The sequence below is a fragment of the Mesoplodon mirus genome, assembly GCF_964341445.2.
Source record: "Mesoplodon mirus genome assembly, chromosome: 17".
Classification (NCBI taxonomy): Eukaryota; Metazoa; Chordata; class Mammalia; order Artiodactyla; family Ziphiidae; genus Mesoplodon; species Mesoplodon mirus.
In genome coordinates, this window is record NC_138993.1 from 23,016,675 (window position 1) to 23,041,144 (window position 24,470).

At 41.6% G+C, this 24,470-nt stretch overlaps 1 protein-coding gene across 7 annotated transcripts in view; it reads left to right on the forward strand.

The window, feature by feature from the left end:
* ENOX1 (ecto-NOX disulfide-thiol exchanger 1) overlaps nt 1-24,470 on the forward strand; it is a 323,624-nt gene that overhangs the window by 44,416 nt on the left and 254,738 nt on the right. The window contains exon 1 of one of the 7 annotated variants that reach the window (XM_082602439.1): nt 13,032-13,099. The exons of 5 other annotated variants lie outside the window; for them this stretch is intronic. In XM_082602439.1, coding sequence (XP_082458565.1) covers nt 13,084-13,099 — 16 coding nt within the window. In that variant the 5' untranslated portion in view covers nt 13,032-13,083. Of the gene's footprint in view, nt 1-13,031; nt 13,100-23,699; nt 23,814-24,470 lie in introns of those variants that run through there. One more of the 7 variants, XM_082602442.1, reaches the window with a different exon arrangement.

The window sequence follows — 24,470 nt, forward strand, 5'->3', positions numbered from 1 at the left end:
TGGCAATAGCCACCAGTCAAAAGAGTAGGAAAAATTATCCCTTGTGACCTTAATAAAAGTCCTGTCGTGTTAGTGTTGTGCGTCAAACATGGAAGCTGTAAAACACAGTCGTTTTCAAAATGTCCTGCATCACCAAGTTGGGCGGGTGGGACATGACAAAGACCCCCTCGAACAGCAGTTACGCTCACTGCCATTCTGACCCCTGAAGCCATGAAGGACCACAGAGCCATTCCTCACTGTGCACTCCTGAACCAATATTCCCTGTTTTGACACTAGATGGGGCATTGTTATTATTACAGTGGCTCTCAAATGTGAATATGTAAAACCCAGAAGGATGAAAACATTTCTTTAGAACGTCGTATCGTGCTGCCGAATCAGAGAACATTGGGAGAGGAAAGCCAACGCAAAGTGTGTCATCCAAACACTGGCTTTTCCTTTCCACCCGAGAAAACCGTGACCAGCCCAAGTTCATGCAGTGAGTCAGCAGCAGACCCCGAGCCAGAAGCCAGAACCCAAGTCTAGCGAGACCCAGGCAGCCCCAGAGTCTGCACACCTTCTCCGGGGAGGAGGGGTGACACGTGGATCTAGGGAGCCACACGCTCAGCTCTCCAAAGCTGCCTTCTTTTCCATGGGGAGTAATAAGAGGTTTAAGTCTCCAAGGCACGTCTTCCTAAATACACTCTTCCTGCGTCTTGGCTCTCCTTGTTGATGGCTCAGAGAAAACAGTGAACACAATCCAGACACTTGGTTCGTTTATCTTTTTAACCTCTCTCTCACACACAGGCACACACACCCATACACTTACACGTACACGCACACCTCTTTGAAAAAATACCAATATGAATGAATTAACTTTTATAAAATGAATAAGCAAAACTATAACCTATTATATTTAGTCTCCAGCTGACCTAAATTTCCCTTAGGTTTTTAACTCCAGTTTCGTTAGCTTCTAGGCCCTGTGAAAACCCATCAAAGTCTCGTCCTCTTCTTGGTCTCAGCCTTTCAGCAGCATCTTCACTTGGGCATTAGAGCCTCATGCTTCCTCCGTCCGGGTCTACCCAGGAGACCTTGCTTCCCCCCTTCCTTGTCGCTCTGTAGCAGAAGAGGGACACAGTACAAAACGTGAAGTCTGCAGCCCAGCCTTTATCTCTATTCAAGAGACCAATGTGATTAAATGACTGGGAGAAAATGATGGGTTTCCCCTTACTCTCCTCCCTTCTGACTAATAGGACCCAGCGCAGAGCAAAATTCTTACACACCCTGTAGTTGATAGCTCTTGGCAGACCTTTTTCTTAGCAGACCCTGTTAATGAGATCAGTTTAACTTGTATTTTAAACAGACCGAAAAGGCATGATTATTGCAGTATGCTTTTCCTGATTTCACTGGTAGCACTTCTCACTCACAAACCTACAGTGCTAATTCCGACTATTACTTCAGTTATGGAATCATTCTCTCTCGGTTTCTACCGAGGTACTTTAAGTCCTCTCCTTCTTGTTACATGTGCTTCTAACCATCTAGGGTGCTTGTGAGAAGGGCAGGCCAGTGAGAAAGGAACCATCTAGTTTGTGATTCTTACATCATGTTAGACTTCTCAAACTTGAATCTTTTTGAAGGAAAACACCTTTAAAAGTCTGATTTTAAACACTTGGTATGGATGGGTTGATTTTTTGTTTTTGTTTTTGTTTTCTCTGGCTTGGAATGCTCTCCCCTGCCTGGCCTAATCTTCTTCATCCTTTAAGACCCAGCTCAAATGTCATCTCTTCTGCTGAGCATCTACCCTCCCTACTCCCATGTTCCCTTCCAGAATCCTCACTCTTTACTCTGTGCTGCCGGAGCATCTGATTCATACCACGAGAATATAATCCCAGCACATTACAACCAGGTATACATGTGTCTGTCCCACCAGACCAGTCGCAGGCTACTTGAAGGGAGGACCAGCGGACGGTAGTCATCTTGCATCACCTGCTCAGCACAGCAGATGAGGTGCCCTGGGAGTTCTATACGTATTTATGGGGTCGACTCAAATGATGGCAGCGTCAGCTCTTGTAACATCAGGGTTCTGAGGTTTTGGAAAGTGTGTCAGGTAAAGGTATAATTTTAAAACCATGGTCTTCTGAAATTTTCTGAAGAAAGAATTTTATATTCTTATTTTTAAGGGGAAAGTGTTACATAAAACTCATTATAGATTGCCTGCATCTGGGGATACTGGTCATGTGTTTGCTCCCCACATCTTAACGGGATAGAAATTTTTGTCACCAATTCACTTTGCCTTGTGTAAAAGATATATTCTAGAAAAGTTGTGTATAAAAGTGATGTCTGTAAATCAAGTTAGGTTTTAAAATGCACTAAGGGAGGGCTTCCCTGGTGGTGCAGTGGTTAAGAATCTGCCTGCCAATGCAGGGCACATGAGTTCATGCCCCGGTCTGGGAGGATCCCACATGCCGCGGAGCGGCTGGGCCCGTGCGCCATGGCCGCTGAGCCTGCGCGTCTGGAGCCTGTGCTCCACAACGGGAGAGGCCACAGCAATGAGAGGCCTGTGTACCCCCCCCCAAAAAAAATGCACTAAGGGAGCAATTTAAAGACAATATTTTTCCAAGTGAAAGAGGATAATTTTCCAAGTAAAATGGATCATTTCTGGACTTACCAGAGAATTTGCCTGTTGTAGAGAAGTATTTTTCCTAGAATGATAAAAGCTCCCCTATATTCAAAATTCACCTGGCATAAATTTCATGCTTTTCCATAGTCTATTTGAAACACTGGACTTACTGCTAAGATTTTAATTTATACAACAGATATTCTTGGCTTACTAACAGTGAATAACTTCTCACTGTCATAAAATTGATATGTATTATGCATTATTTCTGGTTCAGTTAATTTAAAAATTACTTGTGTGGGCATTTAATGATTTTAACACAAATCTTCTTGGAAGGAGTCAGTATATTATACTCTTGATCTGCAAGTAGAGCTGGGGGCTGATGTGAAGGCTTACGCAGTCCCGGAATGTGGAAAAGGGGACCAGGCACCCATCTCAGTGAAATACTTACCATCCGAAGAACCAAAGATGTTGTGCTGGGAACTAAAGTTTTATACGAGTTTTATTTAAAGGTTTCCATTTTCCTTTTTTCTAGATTGGCCAAAGGGAATTGAAGAGAGGGGCGGAGGAGTGTAAGTTTGGGGTTACTGCTGTTAGAGTTTATAGTGAATGACTTAGTCATTGTCCCTTTGCATTCAGGGTGCAGGGCCACCGCCATCTCTTCTCCCACCCACCGGTGGTGGGCACAGCAGAAGTCCTTTATTAATGCATTCACTGAGTTTGAAAAACGATATTCTTGGCTCTGAAACTGTGCATTTAACACATCCTCAGCAAATGCCACGTGGCAAACCTAGTTCTTTTAGACTGTGGTTCTGCAGTGCATCAATAAAGCACGCGGGTGTTGGCCTTTTCCAGTGAACAAGATGAGAATTGTTGAGTACCTTTTAAATTAAAATGCAACTTTAAATATGCGCTCTCATTTTCATGGACAGCTGAGGCCTGCCTATGCTAATACGCAGCTGATCTTAGGTCTGCGGAGGGCTTGGGAATCGGTCACACCCAGTTCATCTTTGCTTGCTTTAGCGCCACCTGTGGAAGCACGGGGCCTGCTCTGTTCAATTCTCCCTACATTTAGGCGTTCAATTTCCCAGGAGATCTTTCTCGTGCCTGGACATTTCTCTCGTGAGCATCACATTTGGACCAACGTATATGCCTCCACCCAACTTTAATTAAGTAGTAAAGCTGATCTCTATTTATTAGAATTTCAAACATAGATATCCCCCCTCCAACCTCCACTTTAAAAAATGGTTTTATTGGCTGTGTCTTTCCTCACTCCTAAAAAATATCTAAGGAGAAACCCCCTACCTCATTGTGAGAGCTCATCCAACTTTGATTGCTGGTCCTTGGGATGAGGACACGCAGAGCCACGTGGTTGCCTGGAGGTTGTGTTTACCCAAAAGTGACCATTACGAGCAGACGCCCCATACTGCCTTGGGGCAGGTAGGTTCTGGGATGGGCCTCCAGGTGCCAGAGTGGCATCTGACCTATTCCACTGGATTAAAAATTAAAATCTGTTTAGAAGCAAGCTGCTCACTTCTAGCCTGGAGCTTCTAGCAGTAATCCTAGGTTAATGAATGTGTTTCAAGGGAATAGCATTTCCTTCCTCCTTGCTTCAATTTCCCCGTCTCTCTTTTTGTTCTACTTTTCTCATCTGCCTGCTTTCCTGTTTGGACAGTGGCAACAACCATCATAATTGAATTATGATTTTCTCAGGGTATATGCCCAGTAGTGGGATTGCTGGGTCGTATTTTTAGTTTATAAAGGAACCTCCATACTGTTCTCCATAGTGGCTGTATCAATTTACGTTCCCACCAACAGTGCAAGAGGGTTCCCTTTTCTCCACACCCTCTCCAACATTTAATGTTTGTAGATTTTTTGATGATGGCCATTCTGACTGGTGTGAGGTGATACCTCATAGTAGTTTTGATTTACATTTCTCTAATAATTAATGATGTTGAGCATCCTTTCATGTGTTTGTTGGCAGTCTGTATATCTTCTTTGGAGAAATGTCTATTTAGGTCTTCTGCCCATTTTTGGATTGGGTTGTTTGTTTTTTGATATTGAGATGCATGAGCTGCTTGTAAATTTTGAAGATTAATCCTTTGTCAGTTGCTTTGTTTGCAAATATTTTCTGCCATTCTGAGGGTTCTCTTTTCATCTTGTTTATGGTTTCCTTTGCTGTGCAAAAGCTTTTAAGTTTCATTAGGTCCCATTTGTTTATTTTTGTTTTTATTTCCATTTCTCTAGGAGGTGGGTCAAAAAGGATCTTGCTGTGATTTATGTGACAGAGTCTTCTGCCTGTGTTTTCCTCTTAAGAGTTTTATAGTATCTGGCCTTACTTTTAGATCTTTAATCCATTTCGAGTTTATTTTTGTATATGGAGTTAGAGAGTGTTCTAATTTCATTCTTTTACATGTAGCTGTCCAGTTTTCCCAGCATCACTTACCGAAGAGGCTGTCTTTTCTCCATTGTATATGCTTGCTTCCTTTATTAGAGATAAGGTGACCATATGTGCGTGGGTTTATCCCTGGGCTTTCTATCCTGTTCCATTGCTCTATATTCCATTTTTGTGCCAGTACTACACTGTCTTGATTACTGTAGCTTTGTAGTATAGTCTGAAGTCAAGGAGCCTGATTCTTCCAGCTCCATTTTTCTTTTTTTTCTTTTGTTTTTTTTTTTTTTTTTTTGCCTTATGCGGGCCTCTCACTGTTGTGGCCTCTCCTGTTGCGGAGCACAGGCTCCGGACATGCAGGCTCAGCAGCCATGGCTCACGGGCCCAGGCACTCCATGGCATGTGGGATCTTCCTGGACCGGGGCACAAACCCGTGTCCCCTGCATCGGCAGGCAGACTCTCAACCACTGCTCCACCAGGGAAGTCCCTCCAGCTCCATTTGTTTCTCAAGATGGCTTTGACTATTTGGGGTCTTTTGTGGTTCCATACAAACTGTGAAATTTTTTGTTCTAGTTATGTGAATAATGGCATTGTTAGTTTGATAGGGATTGCCCTGAATCTGTAGATTGCTTTGAGTAGTATTGTCATTTTCACAATGTTGATTCATCTAATCCAAGAACACCGTATATCTCTCCATCTGTTTATATCATCTTTAATTTCTTTCATCAGTGTTTTATAGTTTTCTGCATACAGGTCTTTTGTCTCCTTAGGTAGGTTTATTCCCAGGTATTTTATTCTGGTTGTTGCAGTGGTAAATGGGAGTGTTTCCTTAATGTCTCCTTCAAATTTTTCATCAATAGTGTATAGAAATGCAAGAGATTTCTGTGCATTAACTTTGTATCCTGCTACTTTACTAGATTCATTGATTAGCTCTGGTAGTTTTCTGGTAGCATCTTTAGGATTCTCTATGTATAATATCGTGTCATCTGCAAATAGTAACAGTTTTACTTCTTCTTTTCCGATTTGTATTCCTTTTATTTCTTTTTCTTCTCTGCTTGCTGTGGCTAAAACTTCCAAAACTATGTGGAATAATAACAGTGAGAGTGTCTTGTCTTGTTCTTGTCTTGCTCCTGATCCTACTGGAAATGGTTTCAGTTTTTCACCATTGAGAACGATGTTGGCTTTGGGTTTGGCATGTATGGCCTTTATTATGTTCAAGTAAGTTCCCTCTATGCCTACTTTCTGCAGGGTTTTCATCATAAATGGGTGTTGAATTTTGTCAGAAGCTTTTTCTGCCTCTGTTGAGATGATCATAAGGTGTTTCTCCTTCAATTTGTTAATATAGTGTATCGTACCATATTGATTGATTTGCATATATTGAGTAATCCTTGCATTCCTGGGATAAACCCCACTTGATCATGGTGTATGGTCCTTTTAATGTGCTGTTGGATTCTGTTTGCTAATATTTTGTTGAGGATTTTTGCATCTATGTTCATCAGTGTTATTGGCCTATACTTTTCTTTCTTTGTGACATCTATCTGGTTTTGGTATCAGGATGATGGTGGCCTCATAGAATGAGTTTAGGAGCGTTCCTCCTCTGCTATATTTTCGAAGAGTTTGAGAAGGATGGGTGTTAGTTTTTCTCTAAATGTTTGATGGAATTCACCTGTGAAGCCATCTTATCCTGGGCTTTTGTTTGTTGAAAGATTTTTAATCACAGTTTCAATTTCAGTGCCTGTGATTGGTCTGTTTATATTTTCTATTTCTTCCTGGTTCATTGTTGGAAGGTTGTGCTTTTCTATGAATTTGTCCATTCCTTACAGGTTGTCCATTTTATTGGCATATAGTTGCTTTTAGTAATCTCTCCTGATCCTTTGTATTTCTGCCGTGTCAGTTGTTACTTCTCCTTTTTCATTTCTAATTCTATTGATTTGAGTCTTCTCCCTTTTTTTCTTGATGAGTCTGGCTAATGGTTTCTCAATTTTGTTTATCTTCTCAAAGAACCAGGTTTTAGTTTTATTGATCTCTGCTATCATTTCTTTCATTTCTGTTTCATTTATTTCTGATCTGATCTTTATGATTTCTGTCTTTCTGCTAACTTTAGGGGGTTTTTGTTCTTCTTTCTCTAATTGCTTTAGGTGTAATGTTAGGTTGTTTATTTGAGAGTTTTCTGGTTTCTTGAGGTAGGATTGCATTGCTATAAACTTCCCTCTTAGAACTGCTTTTGCTGCATCCCATAGATTTTGGGTCTTCATGTTTTCATTGTCATTTGTTTCTAGGTATTTTTGGATTTCCTCTTTGATTTCTTCAGTGATCTCTTGGTTGTTTAGTAGTGTATTGTTTATCTTCCGTGTGTTTGTAGTTTTTACAGATTTTTTCCTGTAATTGATATCTAGTCTCATAGTGTTGTGGTTGGAAAGATACTTGATACGATTTCAATTTTCTTAAATTTACCAAGGCTTGACTTGTGACCCAAGATGTGATCTGTCCTGGATAATGTTCCATGAGCAGTTGAGAAGAAAGTGTATTCTGTTGTTTTTGATGGAATGTCCTATAAATATCAATTAAGTCCATTTTGTTTAATGTATCATTTAAAGCTTGTGTTTCCTTATTTATTTTCATTTTGGATGATCTGTCCATTGGTGAAAGGGGTTGTTAAGTACCCTACTATTACTGTGTTACTGTTGATTTCCCCTTTCATGGCTGTTAGCATTTGCCTTATGTATTGAGGTGCTCCTATGTGGGGTGCCTAAATATTTACAACTGTTATATCTTCCTCTTGGATTGATCCCTTGGTCATTACATAGTGTCCTTGTTTGTCTCTTGTAATAGTCTTTATTTTAAAGTCTATTTTGTCTGATATGAGCATTGCTACTCCAGCTTTCTTTTGATTTTCATTTGCATGGAATATCTTTTTCCATCCCCTCACTTTCAGTCTGTATGTGTCTCTAGTTCTGAAGTGGGTTTCTTATAGAAGCATATATATGGGGCTTGTTTTTGTATCCATTCAGCCAGTCTATGTATTTTGCTTGGAGCATTTAATCCATTTACATTTAAAGTAGTTATCGATATGTATATTCCTATTACCATCTTCCTAATTGTTTTGGGTTTGTTTTTGTGGGTCTTTTCCTTCCCTTGTGCTTCCTGCGTAGAGAAGTTCCTTTAGCATTTGTTGTAAAGCTGGTTTGGTGGTGCTGAATGCTCTTAGCTTTTGCTTGGCTGTAAAGGTTTTAATTTCGCCATCAATTCTGAATGAGAATGTTGCTGGGTAGAGTAATCTTGGTTGTAGGTTTTTCCCTTTCATCCCTTTAAATATGTCCTTCCAGTCCCTTCTGGCTTGCAGAGTTTCTGCTGAAAGATCAGCTGTTAACCTTGTGGGGCTTCCTTTGTATGTTATTTGTTGTTTTTCCCTTGCTCCTTTTAATATTTTTTATTTGTATTTTATTTTTGATAGTTTGATTAATATGTGTCTTGGCATGTTTCTCCTTTGATTTACCCTGTATGGGACTCTCTGCACTTTCTGGACTTGATTGACTATTTCCTTTCCCATATTAGGGAAGTTTTCAACTATAATCTTTTCAAATATTTTCTCAGTCCCTTTCTTCTTCTTTTCTTCTTCTGGGACCCCTATAGTTCGAATGTTGGTGTGTTTAATGTTGTCCCAGAGGTCGCTGAGACTGTCCTCAATTCTTTTCTTTCTTTTTTCTTTATTCTGCCCTGCGGTAGTTATTTCCACTATTTTATCTTCCATGTCACGTATCCATTTTTCTGCCTCAGCTATTCTGCTGTTGATTCCTTCTAGAGAATTTTTCATTTCATTTATTTTGCTGTTCATCATTGTTTGTTTGCTCTTTACTTCTTCTAGGTCCTTGTTAAACTTTTCTTGTATTTTGTCCATTCTATTTCCAAGATTTTTGATCATCTTTACTATCATGACTTTGAATTCTTTTTCAGGTAGACTGCCTATTTCCTCTTCATTTGTTTAGTCTGATGTGTTTTTACCTTGCTCCTTCATCTGCTGTGTATTTCTCTGTCTTCTCATTTTGCTTAACTTACTGTGTTTGTGATCTCCTTTTTCATGCTGCAGGTTCGTAGTTCCCATTGTTTTTGGTGTCTGCCCCCAGTGGGTAAGGTTGGTTCAGTGGGTTTTGTAGGCTTCCTGGTGGAGGGGACTGGTGTCTATGTTCTGGTGGATGAGGCTGGATCTTGTCTTTCTGGTGGGCAGGACTTCGTCCGGTGGTGTGTTTTGGGGCATCTGTTAACTTATTATGAATTTAGGCAGTCTGTCTTCTAATGGGTGGGGTTGTGTTCTTGTCTTGCTAGTTGTTTGGCATAGAGTGTCCATCACTGTAGTTTGCTGGTCGTTGAGTGGAGCTGAATGTTAGCATTGAGATGGAGATCTCTGGGAGAGCTTTTGCCATTTGATATTACGTGGGGTCGGGAGGTCTCTGGTAGACCAGTGTCCTTAACTCAGCTCTCCCACCTCAGAGGCTCAGGCCTGATACCCATCCGAAGCACCAAGACCCTGTCAGCCACATGGCTTTGGCTAGAGGGTTTGGTATGAGGCTGTATGGCCTGGAAGTTCTGCAGCCATTGTTTCATGATGAGGTGTGTCATTCTCCTCCCAAGCATCATCTCTGCTCCCAAACCATGCCATTACTCTGTCAGTTGTGACATTTTTGAAGAGTACTGCTTAGATGTCTTGATTTGGGTTTGTCTGATATTCTCTTACAACTAAATTGAGGTTATACAATTTTGGCAAAGATACCACAGAGGCGATACACACTTCTCAGTGTATCATATCAAAGGCCACATGCTGTCAATATAATCCTATCACTGGTCTTAATGTCCTTTTGATAACATCAGTTGAAACAATATTATTTTCCCCTTAGTAAATGAAATTATATCATTAATTAGAACATAGTATTCTATCATTCCAATGATTGAAGTTTAAATTTTCCATTTTAATAAAAATATGCTTTTATAAATATAATATACATTTTCACCTGGATTAACATGATTCTTCAATGAATTTTTTAATTGTAGTTAACACTTCTTATAGTATTCCAGTTTTAGGCATACATCTAAGGTAACTCTGATTTTTTAATTCCTGATCTATACAGTGGTTGTGAGAATCGGATGAGAATTTAAACGTGAAAGTGGTAGCATATAGTTGGTGCCTGGCAAATTTTAGGAAAAGTAGAATTCTGGTTTTGATAATTTTTTTATGTAAAAAAAAAAATCAGATTACCTCTCAAGGTAGTAAAATGTTTAAAAAAGTCACGAGGGGCTTCCCTGGTGGCACAGTGGTTGGGAGTCCGCCTGCCGATGCAGGGGACACAGGTTCGTGCCCCAGTCCGGGAAGATCCCACATGCCGCGGAGCAGCTGGGCCCGTGAGCCATGGCCACTGAGCCTGCACGTCTGGAGCCTGTGCTCCACAGCGGGAGAGGCCACAACAGTGAGAGGCCCGCGTACCGCAAAAAAAAAAAAAAAAAAAAGTCATGAGCTAGTTAAATATCATAGTAATATTGTCGGCAGTTACTACTGTTCAAACATATAGGAGCACATTGATCAAAATTAGTATAGAGATTTTTTACGTTTCTGGCTCTTGAAGTTAGCCTGTTTCTACTTCTTTAATTGCTCTGCTAGTATGAACTTCAGGATTTTTCCCATTGTTCTGTACCTAATTGTTAGACCAGGTAATTAACACATAAATGATATGAAAGCCCCAGATTCATCAGACTTTGAGGGTATGACTTTTTAGATCTAGATAAGGAACAGGACCAGGGCTTAAATTATATTTCCTAGGTTAAACACCTGTCCCTATTTCACCCTTTTATTTATTCCGTATTTTAAAATTTGACTTATTTTGTTTAAGGAGGTATCCTATAGAACATCAAAGTTTTTGGAACTAAAGTGTTTTCTCATGGTAGAAAATCTAAAAATATCTTGTCTGCAGCTGTTTGTGATTTTAATACTTCTGAAACTGTTTCCTCTGTCTATAATACCCTCCTGACAGATCTGTAGGCATATTGAAAGTGTTGCAGTGTGGCCTAAACATTTCATGAGAAAAGTCTGGCTCATTGCTCATTTATTCACTGAGCACCTGTGTTTTGCTAGGTAGGTGCTGGACACACAATCGTGAGCAAAAGAAACAGAATGCCTGCCTGTATGGAACTTCAGTATAGTAGAAGAGACAGGCATTGAGAGGGAAACAAATGGAGAAAAATATGTATTAACAAATACACAAAATGTTATGAAGTTAAAGAACAGGTTGCCATAAGAGAGGATGGTCATTAATCGTGGAAGAGATATAAGAAAAGATTCTGCAAGTCAGGCCAACAACCACTTAGCCGGTGCTCTCTCTGCAAGGGTCAAAGCCAGGGATTCTGTAACAGCACGTTCATGAACCCTTGAAATTGGAAGATCTGAAAGGGCATCTTGTAGACTTGCCAGCCGACACTATACTGTTGAGTATAGAAGGTCAACCAGCTGCTGCTTTCAAAAACTGAAGGAAGCCTTCTCTCCCTCCCTTTCTTCTTTTAATTAATGAATCTGTTATTTATCCACTCAGTGCTCCCGTGGCTGTCAAATTTTGGTGCACATCAGAATCTCTTTTGGAGCTGTTTTTTAAAATGCCTGGACCTCACATCAGATCTACTGAGGGTTTGTTTAAAAATCTGAGGGTGGAAACCAGCATAGGCATTTGTAAAAACCTCCTCAGGTGACTCTGGTGTCCGTCAAAGGCTGAGAACCATGGTGTGCCAGGCACAGAGGCTAGTTCTGTGGCTACTGAGAGAAGCACGTGTCTGCCTAGGGACAAACATGGCTTTGTATACTATATAAGTTCAGCAGTGGAAGCATTTGACTGCTCTGTGGAGAACTCACATTGTCCTCCTTTTGAACTAAACCTTCTTGTACCATCATCTGTGTTTTCTGACTGCTCCTCCAGTCCTATCTCTCTGTCTCCAAAAGTTTCTCTCAGTCTATTCCCTCTCTCCATCTCCACTGCCACTGCCCCATTTTGCCTGGGCTCCAGGAATTACTTTAGAATTCCCCTCCCCCAAGCTTCTCTCCCTGTGGGCTGACCCTCAGTTTACTCTGAGAAGGTTTCTAAATTACAAATTTGATCCTATCACTCCCACTTTAAAACACTGTTTGGTCTTCATTGCCTGTGGAGATCAAAGTCCCTAGCTTGGCCCGTGCCTATGTTTTCAGCATCATTCCCTACCATTTCACCATTTGCCCCACAAACTCCAGGCGATTAAAAACACTCATTTCTATACCACACCATGCACTTTTCAGCTAAGCATCTTTGCTCATAATGTTGTCAATGCCTGAAACACTTCTTATTCCAGTTTTCACCTTCATTCGTCCTTCAAGAAAATCTAAAATCACTTCCACTGGCAGAGTTGATTGAGTCTTCCTCTCTGTTCTTTATATTAACCTGTGTTTTAATGAATGTACCCCTTTATCTATGTGCATACCTATATACTGACCTACCTATCTGGGCCAGCCCTCTTTGGAGTGAGTTTTTGTTTGCCTAGAACTTAAAATGCTGCTACAGACAGTAGGAGTTAACTAAATATTCACTGAGTGAGTAGGAAAAAGAGTGAATGAACCTGAAACTGGTTTGCTGTATCCCCTCCCACTGGTCCTAATTCCATTTTTTTTGGGGGGGGGTGTGTATTACTTAACTAACCTAGTCCATCATATATGTCTGCTTTTCTCCTAATATATGAAGATTACTCTCACCCTTTGTCTTTTTCCCCTAGTCACACACCTAGTAAGTTGTCATTTTAAAACTGACACCAACTCCTTGGGATTCCAGTAGTCATTATGGGTAGTTTCAGAGTTGCACTAAGTTCTCAAAGTCAAATGACCTCATCCTGATAAACTTGCTACAAACTCAGATTTTCAAGAGAGTAAAGTGGGTAGCGTTTAACCTAGTATCATATTACATTGGTTTCAGGATTGAGCTGCTGATTTCATAAATTCAAATGCATTTTAACAATCCTGCATTTTCACTCCCCTCCATTATAGGCCATTACAAGATGTTGTTATCTGTTAAACTTCTGATCTCTCCATCACATCTGAATGAAAGCCTTGCCAGGTAGAGTATGTTTGGTTGTAGGTTTTCCCCTTTCATTGCTTTAAATATATGGTGCCAGTCCCTTCTGGCCTGCAGAATTTCCACTGAAGAATCAGCTGACAGCCTTATGGGTGTTCCCTTGTATGTAACTTGTTGCTCTTCTTTTGATGCTTTTAATATTATCTCCTTATCTTTAACTTTTGCCGTTTTAATTACATGTCTTCATCTGGTCCTCTTTGGGTTGATAGTGTCTGGGACTCTGTGCTTCCTGGACCTGGATGTCTGTTTCCTTTCCTAGGTTAGGGAAGTTTTCAGATATTATGTCTCCAAATATGTTCTCTGCCCCTTTTTCTTTCTCTTCTCCTTCTGGGACCCCTATAATATGAATGTTAGTACACTTGATGTTACCCCAAAGGCCTCTTCAACTGCCCTGCTTTATTTTTATTCTTTTTTCTGTTGAGAGTCAGTGATCTCCACTACTCTGTCTTCCGGCTTGCTGATCCATTCCTCTGTGTCTTCTAATCTCCTGTTGATTCCTTCTAGTGTACTTTTTATTTCAGTTATTATATTCTTCATTTCTGTTTGGTTCTTCTTTATATTTTTTCACTCTTTGTTAAAAGCTTCTAACGTCTGACTCTGTCTGTCCCACCTTCTCCCGAGTTCTTTGAACATCTTTACGATCATTACCTTGAGCTCTTTATTGGGTAGATTGCTCATCTTCACTCAGTTCTTCTGGGGTTTTCTCTTGTTCTCTCGTTTGGAACATATTCCTCTGTCACCTCATTTTACCTGATTTACTGGTTTTATTTCTATGTGTTTGTAAGGTTAGTTATATCTCCCAACCTTGGAGAAGTGGCCTTTGGTAGGAGATGTCCTAGGCATCCTGGCAGTGTACTTCCTGCTGGTCACCAGAGCTGTCTATAGGCTTTAGGGGTGCCCCTGAAGTGGGCTTCATGGGTCCTTCTCTTGTGGTGGGCTGACTACCATGGGCAGTCTGGCAGGCTGGCTTCCCAGCCCTGTTGGTTGCCAGGCCCTGCCTTGTGTGGAGGCTGCTAGCCCACTGGTAGGCAGAGCTAGGTTCTAGGGTGGGTAGTTCTGGGACCAAGGGTCCCAGATCTAGTATCAGCCTGCTGGTGGGTGGGATCAGTTTCTGACACAGCTGGCTGCAGCGTCTGCGTGTCCCATAGTTGGTGTTGATCTGTTAGTGAGGGGGATTGGGTCTTGGGGTGGCTGGATGAGGGGTCCAAGGTGTCTCAGAACTGACGTTGGCCTGCTGGTGGGCGGGGCTGGGGCGTAGGGGTTCCTGGGGCTGGCGCCTGCCCACTAGGAACTGAGGCTGGTCCCTGGGCTATTTCTGGCCCACTGGTGAGTGGAGCTGGGTCTCGGGATCTTTGACTGCAGGTTGCTGGTGTTCCTGGGGCTAGTGCCTGGGTAGGTAGCACCAGGTCCTGAGCGCTCTGGTAGATAAGGCCAGGTCCTGGGGTAGCTGTGGGCTCAGGGGATCTTTAGGCAGCCTGTCTGCTGATGGACGGAGCTGTGTCCCTTCCCAGCTGCTGCGTGGCCTGAGGCATCCTAGTATTGGTGCCTACAGGCTATTGGGTGGGGGCAGGGCTGGATCCTGAGGCTAAAATGGTAGAGGGAGGATTCCAAAATGGTACTTGCCAGCATCAGGGTCCTCATGGTGGAACAAGCTCCCAGAAATGGTTGCCACCAGTGTCTGTATCCACAGGATGAGTTCCAGTTGCCTTTTGCCTCTCTGGGAGGCTCTCCAAGATCAACAGGTGGGTCTGACCGGAGTGTCTATTTCCCACAGACCTCTGGCTCTCCCAAAAGTAAGCCCTGCTAGCCTTTCAAAGCCAAACATTCTGGGGGCTTATCCTCCTGGTGTAGACCCCCTGGGCTGGGGAACAGAATGTGGGACTCGGACCTGCTGGGGAGAACCTCTGCAGTTGTAATTATCCTCCAGTTTGTGGGATATGGGTCTTGCCTTTGCTGCATCTCTGCTCCCCCTACCTGCCTTGTGGTTCCTCCCTTATATCTTCAGTTGTAGAAGGTCTCTTCTGGTCTTTCTCATCAATTGTTGCTCTGTAACTAGTTGTAATTTTGGTGTGCTGGTGAGAAGAGGTGAGCTCAGGTCTTCCTACTCTGCCATCTTGGCCACTGTCTTCCCAGTATTGAGTCTCACACTTGCTTCTTTTTTTTTTTTAACTTTTTATTTTATATTGGAGCATAGTTGATTAACAGTGTTGTGTTAGTTTCAAGTGTACAACAAAGTGATTCAGTTATACATATACTTGTATCTATTCTTTTTCAAATTCTTTTCCCAGTTAAGTTGTTACAGAATACTGAGCAGACTTCCCAGTACTATATAGTAGGTCCTTGACTGTTATCCATTTTAAATATAGCAGTGTGTACATGTTAATCCCAAACACCCTAACTATCCCTCCCCCTGACCCTTCCCCCCTGGTAACCATAAGTTCACTCTCTAAGTCTATGAGTCTATTTCTGCTTTGTAAATAAGTTCTCTTGTATTATATACATATATATATATATATATATATTTTTAGATTCCTTATATAAGTGATATCATACGATATTTCTCTTTCTCTGTCTGATGTACTTCACTCAGTATGACAATCTCTAGGTCAATCCATGTTGCTGCAAATGGCATTATTTCATTCTTTTTAATGGCTGAGTAATATTCCAGTGTGTGTGTGTGTGTGTGTGTGTGTGTGTGTGTGTGTATCACATCTTCTTTATGCATTCATCTGTCAATGGACATTTAGGTTGCTTCCATGTCTTAGCTATTGTAAACAGCGCTGCAATAAACATTGGGGTGCATGCATCATTTTGGGCCATGTTTTTCTCTGGGTATAAGCCCAGGAGTGGGATTGCAGGATTATATTGAGAATATCTGAGGCTCACCTAATGCCTTTCCTCTCCCCTCTCCCACCACCACCTCAGGCTGTCATTCCGTGCTTGCATTGTTTATTATAACTTCCCAATTTATGAATTATTTTGCTTGCATGTGTGGATTATTTTGCTCGCAGAAGGAAACTCACAAAAGGGGAACTGAACAATTCTGTGATCTTTGTTGTTTATTGTTAATGACCTTCCCCCAAAATATTTCGATTTTTCCTTGTACCTCCTCTTCAGATATTTTGAAACATATTCTGTGTACTACCTTTGGTTGTTTTTCAAAATGTTCAATCCCAGTCCTTCTGGATTTAGGCCTCTCCAGTGTTCTCCTAAGGAATCTTCTGACACTTTTATGATTGTCTCTACTTTGTGTCATTGCTTCCATTTATTTCTCATCCTTGTAGAATCAGAATTCATCAGAGTTCTTGTAAAGACATGGTGAATTCTATAATGGCATCCCCTTTTCTTTCACTAGGATTATGACTATATAGTTATGTGATCAAAATCTTATTTTTCAGAATCTCTTTTAAATTAGAGCTGACATCTCTGTGTTCATATTATACTTATCTTTTTGCTGGTGTTTTAAAATGTTTTTCCTAAGTCAATGGTGTGGATCTGATTAGAATTAATGTTCTCTATCCTCACTATTATGGAATCCAGGCTGGTATAGTAACTTTCTTCTAAGAGTCCAGTCATCTTCATGTTGTTATTGACTTTTTTTGCAGCTAGTCAATATTAAGGCTATTATATAGTTCTTTCCTGGCCTCAAAGTTTAAGAACAGACTCCTGCCACTCTTAACCTAGTTTAATTAAACCATTGGTAATCTGCTCTCCATGACTTTATTTAAAACTCTCTTAAAATCTATAATATTGTGTGTATTTTTTCAGTCCCTTGGTTAATGAATTCTGAGATTACTCTCTATGCTATAAAAAAATGTGCATTATTGGGCTTCCCTGGTGGCGCAGTGGTTGAGAGTCCACCTGCCAATGCAGGGGACATGGGTTCGTGCCCCGGTCCGGGAAGATCCCACATGCTGCGGAGCGGCTGGGACCGTGAGCCATGGCCGCTGAGCCTGCACATCCAGAGCCTGTGCTCCGCAACGGGAGAGGCCACAACAGTGAGAGGCCTGCGTACCGCCAAAAAAAAAAAAAAAAAAAAAAAAATGTGCATTATTTTCTTTCTACTAAAATGATCTCTTTTATGCTTTTGAGCAGTAAAACCCTAGTTTCAGTATTTCATGAGTTGGGGAGTAAATGCATGTTTATATTGTCAAGACTTTCCTAATCTTTTCAGTCTATCTTTTATATAAAAAAAAAACACCTCACTTTAGTTTTCTAGTTGATAAGCTAGCATTTTTATGTAGGAAAATGTTTTACTTAGGAAGCATGCATTCAAATCCCTTGACATTTTCCTCAAAGCAACATCTTAGAGAATAAAAACTACCCCTGTCATTATATGGATACAGAGACCAATGTAATCTGAATGACTTCACTTCAGTGTACAGTAGTGAAGAGAGAGGCAGCTTTGTCCTTTCAGTGGCCTCTCCCACTCTGATTTCACACATCAGCGTTTACCTTTCCCTTCCTGAGCCGCCTGCTTACTTTCCCTCTCTCTCTCCCTATTGAAGTATTTTTTATCCTTCATGACTCAGCCTATATTTTTCTTGTCTGTGGTACTTCCCTGGCACCCCAGAAGAACATAACATCTCTTCTGTCTCCTTACAACACATTTCTACAATAACTTTTTTTCTTTAATATTACTGATTGTGACATCTAGTGACTGACCTCCTAGGTACTATAGAGACACATCATTCTGTGCTGTGCATGGTTGTAAAGACGGGTTAGTAGGCAGAATTTTTTTTTTCTTAAACACTGGATTTAATATAAAAGCTAAGTTACAAGAGCCTTCAAAATACCAACTGCGCATAATATTTTATATGTGTTTAAAAGAGAAATGAAATATATAAATCATATGTGTTTAAAAGAGAAATGAAATGAATAATGTACGAGTGACATTAGTTCATGTTTTAAAGTATGTGAGTCATAATTCTCCCCACACATTTCAGAACACCCAGGCATCATTTTTTAAAAAATTTTTATTGGAGTATAGTTGATTTACAATGTTGTGTTAGTTTCAAGTCTACAGCAAAGTGAATCAGTTATTCATATACATATATCTACTCTTTTTAAGATTCTTTTCCCGTATAGGCCATGACAGAGTACTCAGTAGAGTTCCCTGTGCTATACAGTAGATCCTTATTAGTTATCTGCTTTATATATAGTAGTGTGTATATGTCAATCCCAGTCTCCCAATCCCTCCCCCACTTTCCCCCTTGGTAACCATAAGTTTGTTTTCTACATCTATGACTCTATTTCTGTTTTGTAAATAAGTTCATTTGTACCCACATATAAACGATATCATATGATATTTGTCTTCCTCTGCCTGACTTACTCAGTATGACAATCCCTAGGTCCATCCATGTTGCTGCAAATGCAGGCTTCATTTTTTAAAGGACAGTATTTAACTGAAACTGATGCTGGTTGCAGTGCTCAGTAGCTGGGCAGAGAGGTCAGGGACCAGGAGAATGTCACAGGAGGAGGTGGCTTCCCGTAATCTGTCCTCTCCCAGCTGCTTGTGGCCCTGTGTGTTGGGACTGGGAAGCAGAGGGGACCGTGCATATTGTGCCGCTAAACAGAGAGTCCAGGTGGTCAACTGTGTTCTGTCCAGCAGACCACACTGCCTCTTAACACTTCTTGGCAGTTTCTAACAAGCAGTGCTACTAAGAGTCCTGAGTTGTACATTGTTCCAGGTCTCAGGCTTCCTGGCCAGAACAGCACGGCCCATCAGTTTCTAGCTTTAGAATAATAGGAGGGAAAACAAATGGTGTTTCCTGGTGAGATAGCATCCTCATAAGTGACCAGGCAAATCCTGCTCATAGGTTGGTCTGCTGTGTAGAAGGTACTGTGCTAAGAGGTTGATCATTCAAATTGCTCTCTGCCTTTACATGCCCGGGAAACTAGTTGGAGAGAAAACACAAACACACACACAAAGAAAATAACCATATACACCCACAAAAATCGGGCATGTTAAATGGCCAGAGGGGCATATGGAACACTGGTTGTCAAAATGCATTTGTTCCTCAGTTTGATGGTGGATACCAGCTTAACAATGTTTGCCATGTCTGGATCATCAGAGCATTTATTTAATTTTTTGTTTATATACGACTCAAAAAGTATCTATTTAAGCTTCTTCCTAAGTAATAATATCTGCAAAATCACATGGTTTTCTTCTAATACATTTTTTTCCTGATACACATTAAGTTGGACTATATGAAGCTGCCGATATTTGGCTTTTTTAAATCCACAAAAACATCCATTTCTCCTAGCTTAAAGTAAACATAACTATTCAAAATTTAAAATGATGGTTTCATGAGTCACATTAAATCCCTGGATATAATACCGGAGGAACATATCACCCTGGAGGAACTCTGGAGCTGGAGGGAGCAAGCCGTTGTTAAGAGTTGATCTTGTAAGGTTTCTCAGAGGAGGGGCGCCAGGATGTGAAGCTGGAAGGAAGGATGCACAGACAAGAGAGGGAAGAGCAGGGATCACAGGGGAGAAGCCGTCCCTGAGGACGGGTAGGGGGCTGAGTGCGCCACCAGTGGGAAAGGAAAGCCAGTGGACCAGAGAGGGCGCTCCGGACTCCTCCGATGTAAATTCTTAATCCTCGCGTTTATTTGACAAACATGTTTTCAAAGCACATGAGCAGGGTTTTATGACCCTTCTGAAGTTTTCTGCAGATTACTCTGTTATGATGATTAATACCTTAATTAAGGTCAGGTAGCATTTCTGTTTGGGAGTATGCAGTTGTCTGCAGGCGGACCACAGTTGGAAATTGCTGTGTAATGCAAGTGCAGGAGGTGTGAATTTGCACGCAGACAGCTGCATGGGGTGTGAGGCTCCGTGGCTGTCTCCCCCTTAGAGAGTCAAGCTTCCCAGGCTGTCAAATCCCAGAGAGGGCTCTCCTGCCAAAGGCAGCAACTGCCGGGGTTGAGGTTCCCTTCAGTTCATTCCAGAAGCTCCCCTGGCCATTCCTGCGGACGTCTTTCTATCTTTCTGGCCCGTCCCTACTGTGCTGAAGACTCCAGCCTTGGGCTCTCCTCCTTAGCAGGTGGGTAAGGCGGGTAACACCCGGCAGATTCCTCAGCGCTTACTGGGAGGGTGAATCAAAGGTCAGTTTCCCAGGATCAGTTTCCACGGCTGCCATGCCTGCAGGCCCAGGCTTAGCCCTGCCCGAGGTGTGTTCCAGCAGAGAACATGGAGACATCTGAGCACTGGGCCCTGGAACAGCATGAACTATATTTTCTTGGAATGAAAAGAAAACAACTTTGTGCTCATGTGTTGGAAAACCTCAGAGTGCTTCAGCTGTAGAAACGTGTCCTCGTTACTTTTAGAGCTTAGTGTAATTTAGGAAAGTATGGGCAGGACTAATTATTTCCTTATATTTAAAGAGAATAAGTTTGTATGTGTTTTGGCAGTTTATTGGCATTTGGTATCCAGTGTTAACTATTTGTGTCTGTGGCAGAAAGAACCTGGCAGGGCTGCTCCCTTGCATTGATGGTCCCTAGATCCAAAAAAGAGCTTTGGAGGTCGAATAGACACCAGCAATAATAACCACAAAAACAGTCAATCCATAAATTAATCTCAGAGCCAAGATGAGGGCCAAATTACCCACATATCTTTAAAATGGTACAGTTATTTTATTTATGGTGAGTCCAAGGACACCATAACTCCTGGTGATGATTATATATATCATGTTCCTTGAAGATGCAGTGGACTTCACTTGTATGAGTCACTCAACAAATTTGTATGTGTGCATTTTAAAATGTAGATTTTAGTATTATTCAGGTATGGTGAAGCCGAGAGATCAGGGGAAGGCTGCCATTGAAAAGATAGTGTGTCACTCACATTTCCTAAGAGGAGAGAGTATGCGTGCCACCCCGGGAGGTGGGTGGGCACAGGGGGAGCCACCAGGGTCGGTCAGGATGTGGAAGGAGCAAGGGAAGAAAGTGGGCAAGAGGCTTCATGATAGTTACTGAGAGAAGGAACGGCTGAAGCAGGGTGAGCACGTGTGGGATTGGCTAGTTTGAATCATTTCATCGGGCTCTGAGGTACAAGGGCTGTCTTTAGTTGTCCGGTGCCTAGCCCTGGGGTGATTAGGGCAGGGGGATAGTGGAGTCTGTTGAGGGTATGAGCTCTGGATTGGCTAGCTCGCATTTGCAGATTATGCTCCAGTTGTTTGCTGTCTTTAGGAATTGACCAGCCCTGGGAGAGGCAGCCCCTCCAGTGTCAGGAAGGGCCCAGAGGTTAAAGCATCAGGAAATAAAAACGATTAAAAAAAAACAAAAATGAATGCCGTACGTATACATATGTATATATATGTACACACACACGTACACAGACATACACACTCATTCTACTTATTCAGTGCATTTGTGCGGGGGGAAGGGAGAACGCATGTCTACTGTGTACCAGACGCTGTTTTGGTTGATGGTGATTTAGCAGGAAAAACATAAACAATTTTTAAAAGTCAGCTCGCCCTTATGGAACACCAGCTTGTCAAAGAAATAGTTATGTAATATAACCTCAAATACTGAGAAATCCTATGGAGAAAAATACAGCTGGTGGAAGAACAGAAGGAAACTGAAGTTACTATTTTGGGTAGGTCAGGGACGGCCTCTCTGCAGAGGGTGATGTTTCAGTAGAGAAGAGACTAAGGGGCTAGAAAAGGGCAGATGTCCAGGCATCTGGAGGAACCACGGGTGCCGAGTCACTGAGAGGATCCTGCTTGGCAGACTCAGGGAACAGTAACAAGGCCCGTGTCCTGGGATCCCCAGGAGAAGGGGGGCTGTAGGAAATGAGGCGGCAGAGGTGACCAGAAGGCAGAACCTGAAGGACCTTGGAGGCCATCCAAGGGCAAAGGGAAGCTGTGTATGCTTCTGTGATGCTAGAAATTCAAGCCATATGAAGATAAGAGTTAAGCTTTGGTCTCAAAATGCAAATTAAATAGCCATCTCCTCACTATTTTCTTCTACACTATTCAATTTTTTCAATATTTATTTGAGATGGCTTTGTTTGCAAATGGGAAAGCTTACTGTCTTTCTCCCCAAAGTTTTACGTTTGGAAAATTTTTTTTTATAGTTGAAAACAAACAAAAACTTACCCATATAATGCAAAAAGACAGCTTTAGATCAGGAGTGTTGGAAGATGACTCTCTGTACCGCTGAGTTCTCTGGCATATATGTGGCATTTAAATAAAATGAAATACAATTTGAAAACCACCACACTTCTGAAAATCTAGAAGAAGAAAAAAGATGTGGGAACACTCAACAATTTGCTTTCATTTTCTGTTAAATCGTGATTTTTTTTGCACTTGGTATCGTTCACTAAATATAAAGTAAAATACACTCACAATCTACTTAATATAAGCACGCCCAGAAAGAAAGGCTCATTTCACATCTAATTGTGGATATTGTTCCTTTGTTAAAAATTCATAGGGTTTATAAACGTGTCCATTAAGTACTGGAGTCTCCATTATTTCCCCAGCTCTTTTCCCACTGCCAATTCTGATCAGAATTTTATAACACCCCTCTCTATGAAGGTGTTCTCTGAAGAACAAAAAGCGGGGGTTGGGGGAGGTAGGAATGATGAATATAACTGGAAAGACCTTCTGACCAAATATGCTGCGGTTTCCGGATTTAGTTTCAGTATAATGTAGGTAAATGGACAGGGCAGACCATATTCTGTTAACCTCAGCATCATGTTACTGCTCTAAAGTTCTGCCTCTCAGTAATCTTTAAATGTGGTATTAACTAATAGCTGGCCGGTTGTTTGGTTGTTTTGCTTTTTGGAAAATGGAGGAAACCGAAGAGTAGGCTGTTGGCTTAGCTTCTTCTCTGTTCTGGTTCTAACGCCCCTCCACCCACATTAGCAAGACCTGAGTCATGTACCACTTCTTAATACTGGGCATGTTGTTTGCTGCAGTGGACAAGACAAGCAATACTCTGCAGTTCAGTGTCTTGTTTAATCTCCATGTGGGGCCCCTATTGCTTATACTTCATGTGCTTTCATTGATTTGGGTCAAGAATATGCACGTACTAGAAAACTAATGGCAGGGAATTCCCTGGTGGTCCAGTGGTTTGGACTCGGCGCTTTCACTGAGTGGGTCTGGGGTCACTCCCTGGTTGGGGAACTAAGATCCTGCAAGCTGCATGCCATGGCCAAAAAGAAAAAAGAAAGAATGAAAAGTAATAAGAAAATATATTAAAAAACTATTAAAAAAGTAAATTAAATTTTTTTTAAAAAAGAAGCAAAAAAGGAAACTAGTGGAGAATATAAAATAAGACTGTGTAACTGTACATAACAAAACTGTGATCACGTGGCATGGAGGAAAAACTCTTTTCTGGATTTCATATGTAAATTTACAACCATTGTATTACACTTAATATATTTCAGAAATCACCTTTTCTCCTCATATGAACTTATTTTTGCAATTTAACTCAGCAAGAAGTTTGCAAATTCAGGAACAATTTGAGCTCAGTGCAACTCTGATTGGAAGAATATAACCTGTACTTTATCCTGCATCACTTTTCAGTATTAACTCACATCTTCTCTTTAGTTTGCTGCCCTGCGTCAAATGGCCTAGTCGTCTCCCTGGTTCCCGAGTGTGTGATCCAACGGCAGATAACACAGCCAAAAGATCCCTGCCGCTGTTGGCCATTGTTCTGAATTTCGTTTAATGGATTAAGTCATCAAGGTGATAATACTACACGCTTCTCCCACGTTTGATCTCCTGGACCACAGGAGTTTACAGACCAAAACAGTGATGCTACTGCCAAACCCTGCCCCTCACAGCCTCCAACCACCTAGCTTATTATTCTGGTGTCGTGTGAACCAACAGTGAATCAAGCCAAACTACTGATGGAAAAAAACCAGGGAGACCAGAATGTGGCCTTTTCGGGGGGCGGGGTAGTTGGTGTGAAGATGCGCTCACAGAATTGTCATTGGTGGAGGTTTTGCTGCTGGTTTGTAATCCAAAGAATTCCTCTATGGGAACCTATCTAAAGGGATCTGGATTTTAACCATCAAAAAGTCTCACCGTGTTGCCAGTAATGCTTCGTTTCTTTCAGTTCCTCCAAGAGGCATTATGCGTTAGCCCCTCACATAACTCGTGAGATGCGGAGTGAAGGCATACAGTGGAGAAGCTCAGGGAACTGGCCCGGGGTGAACTTGTGATGAGAGCTCTCTTGTGATGTACAAATTGTGCTGGCAAACTGCTGTGCATGTTTTTACAGGAGAGGCACAAAGGGGGTCCCCAGACCAGCTCTCAGGGTTTAAGGCTATCTTCACTGGGAACAAAAAAGTGACTGCCACAATGGTGCTGATCCTGATAAGCACGCAGTGGGAGCTGGAC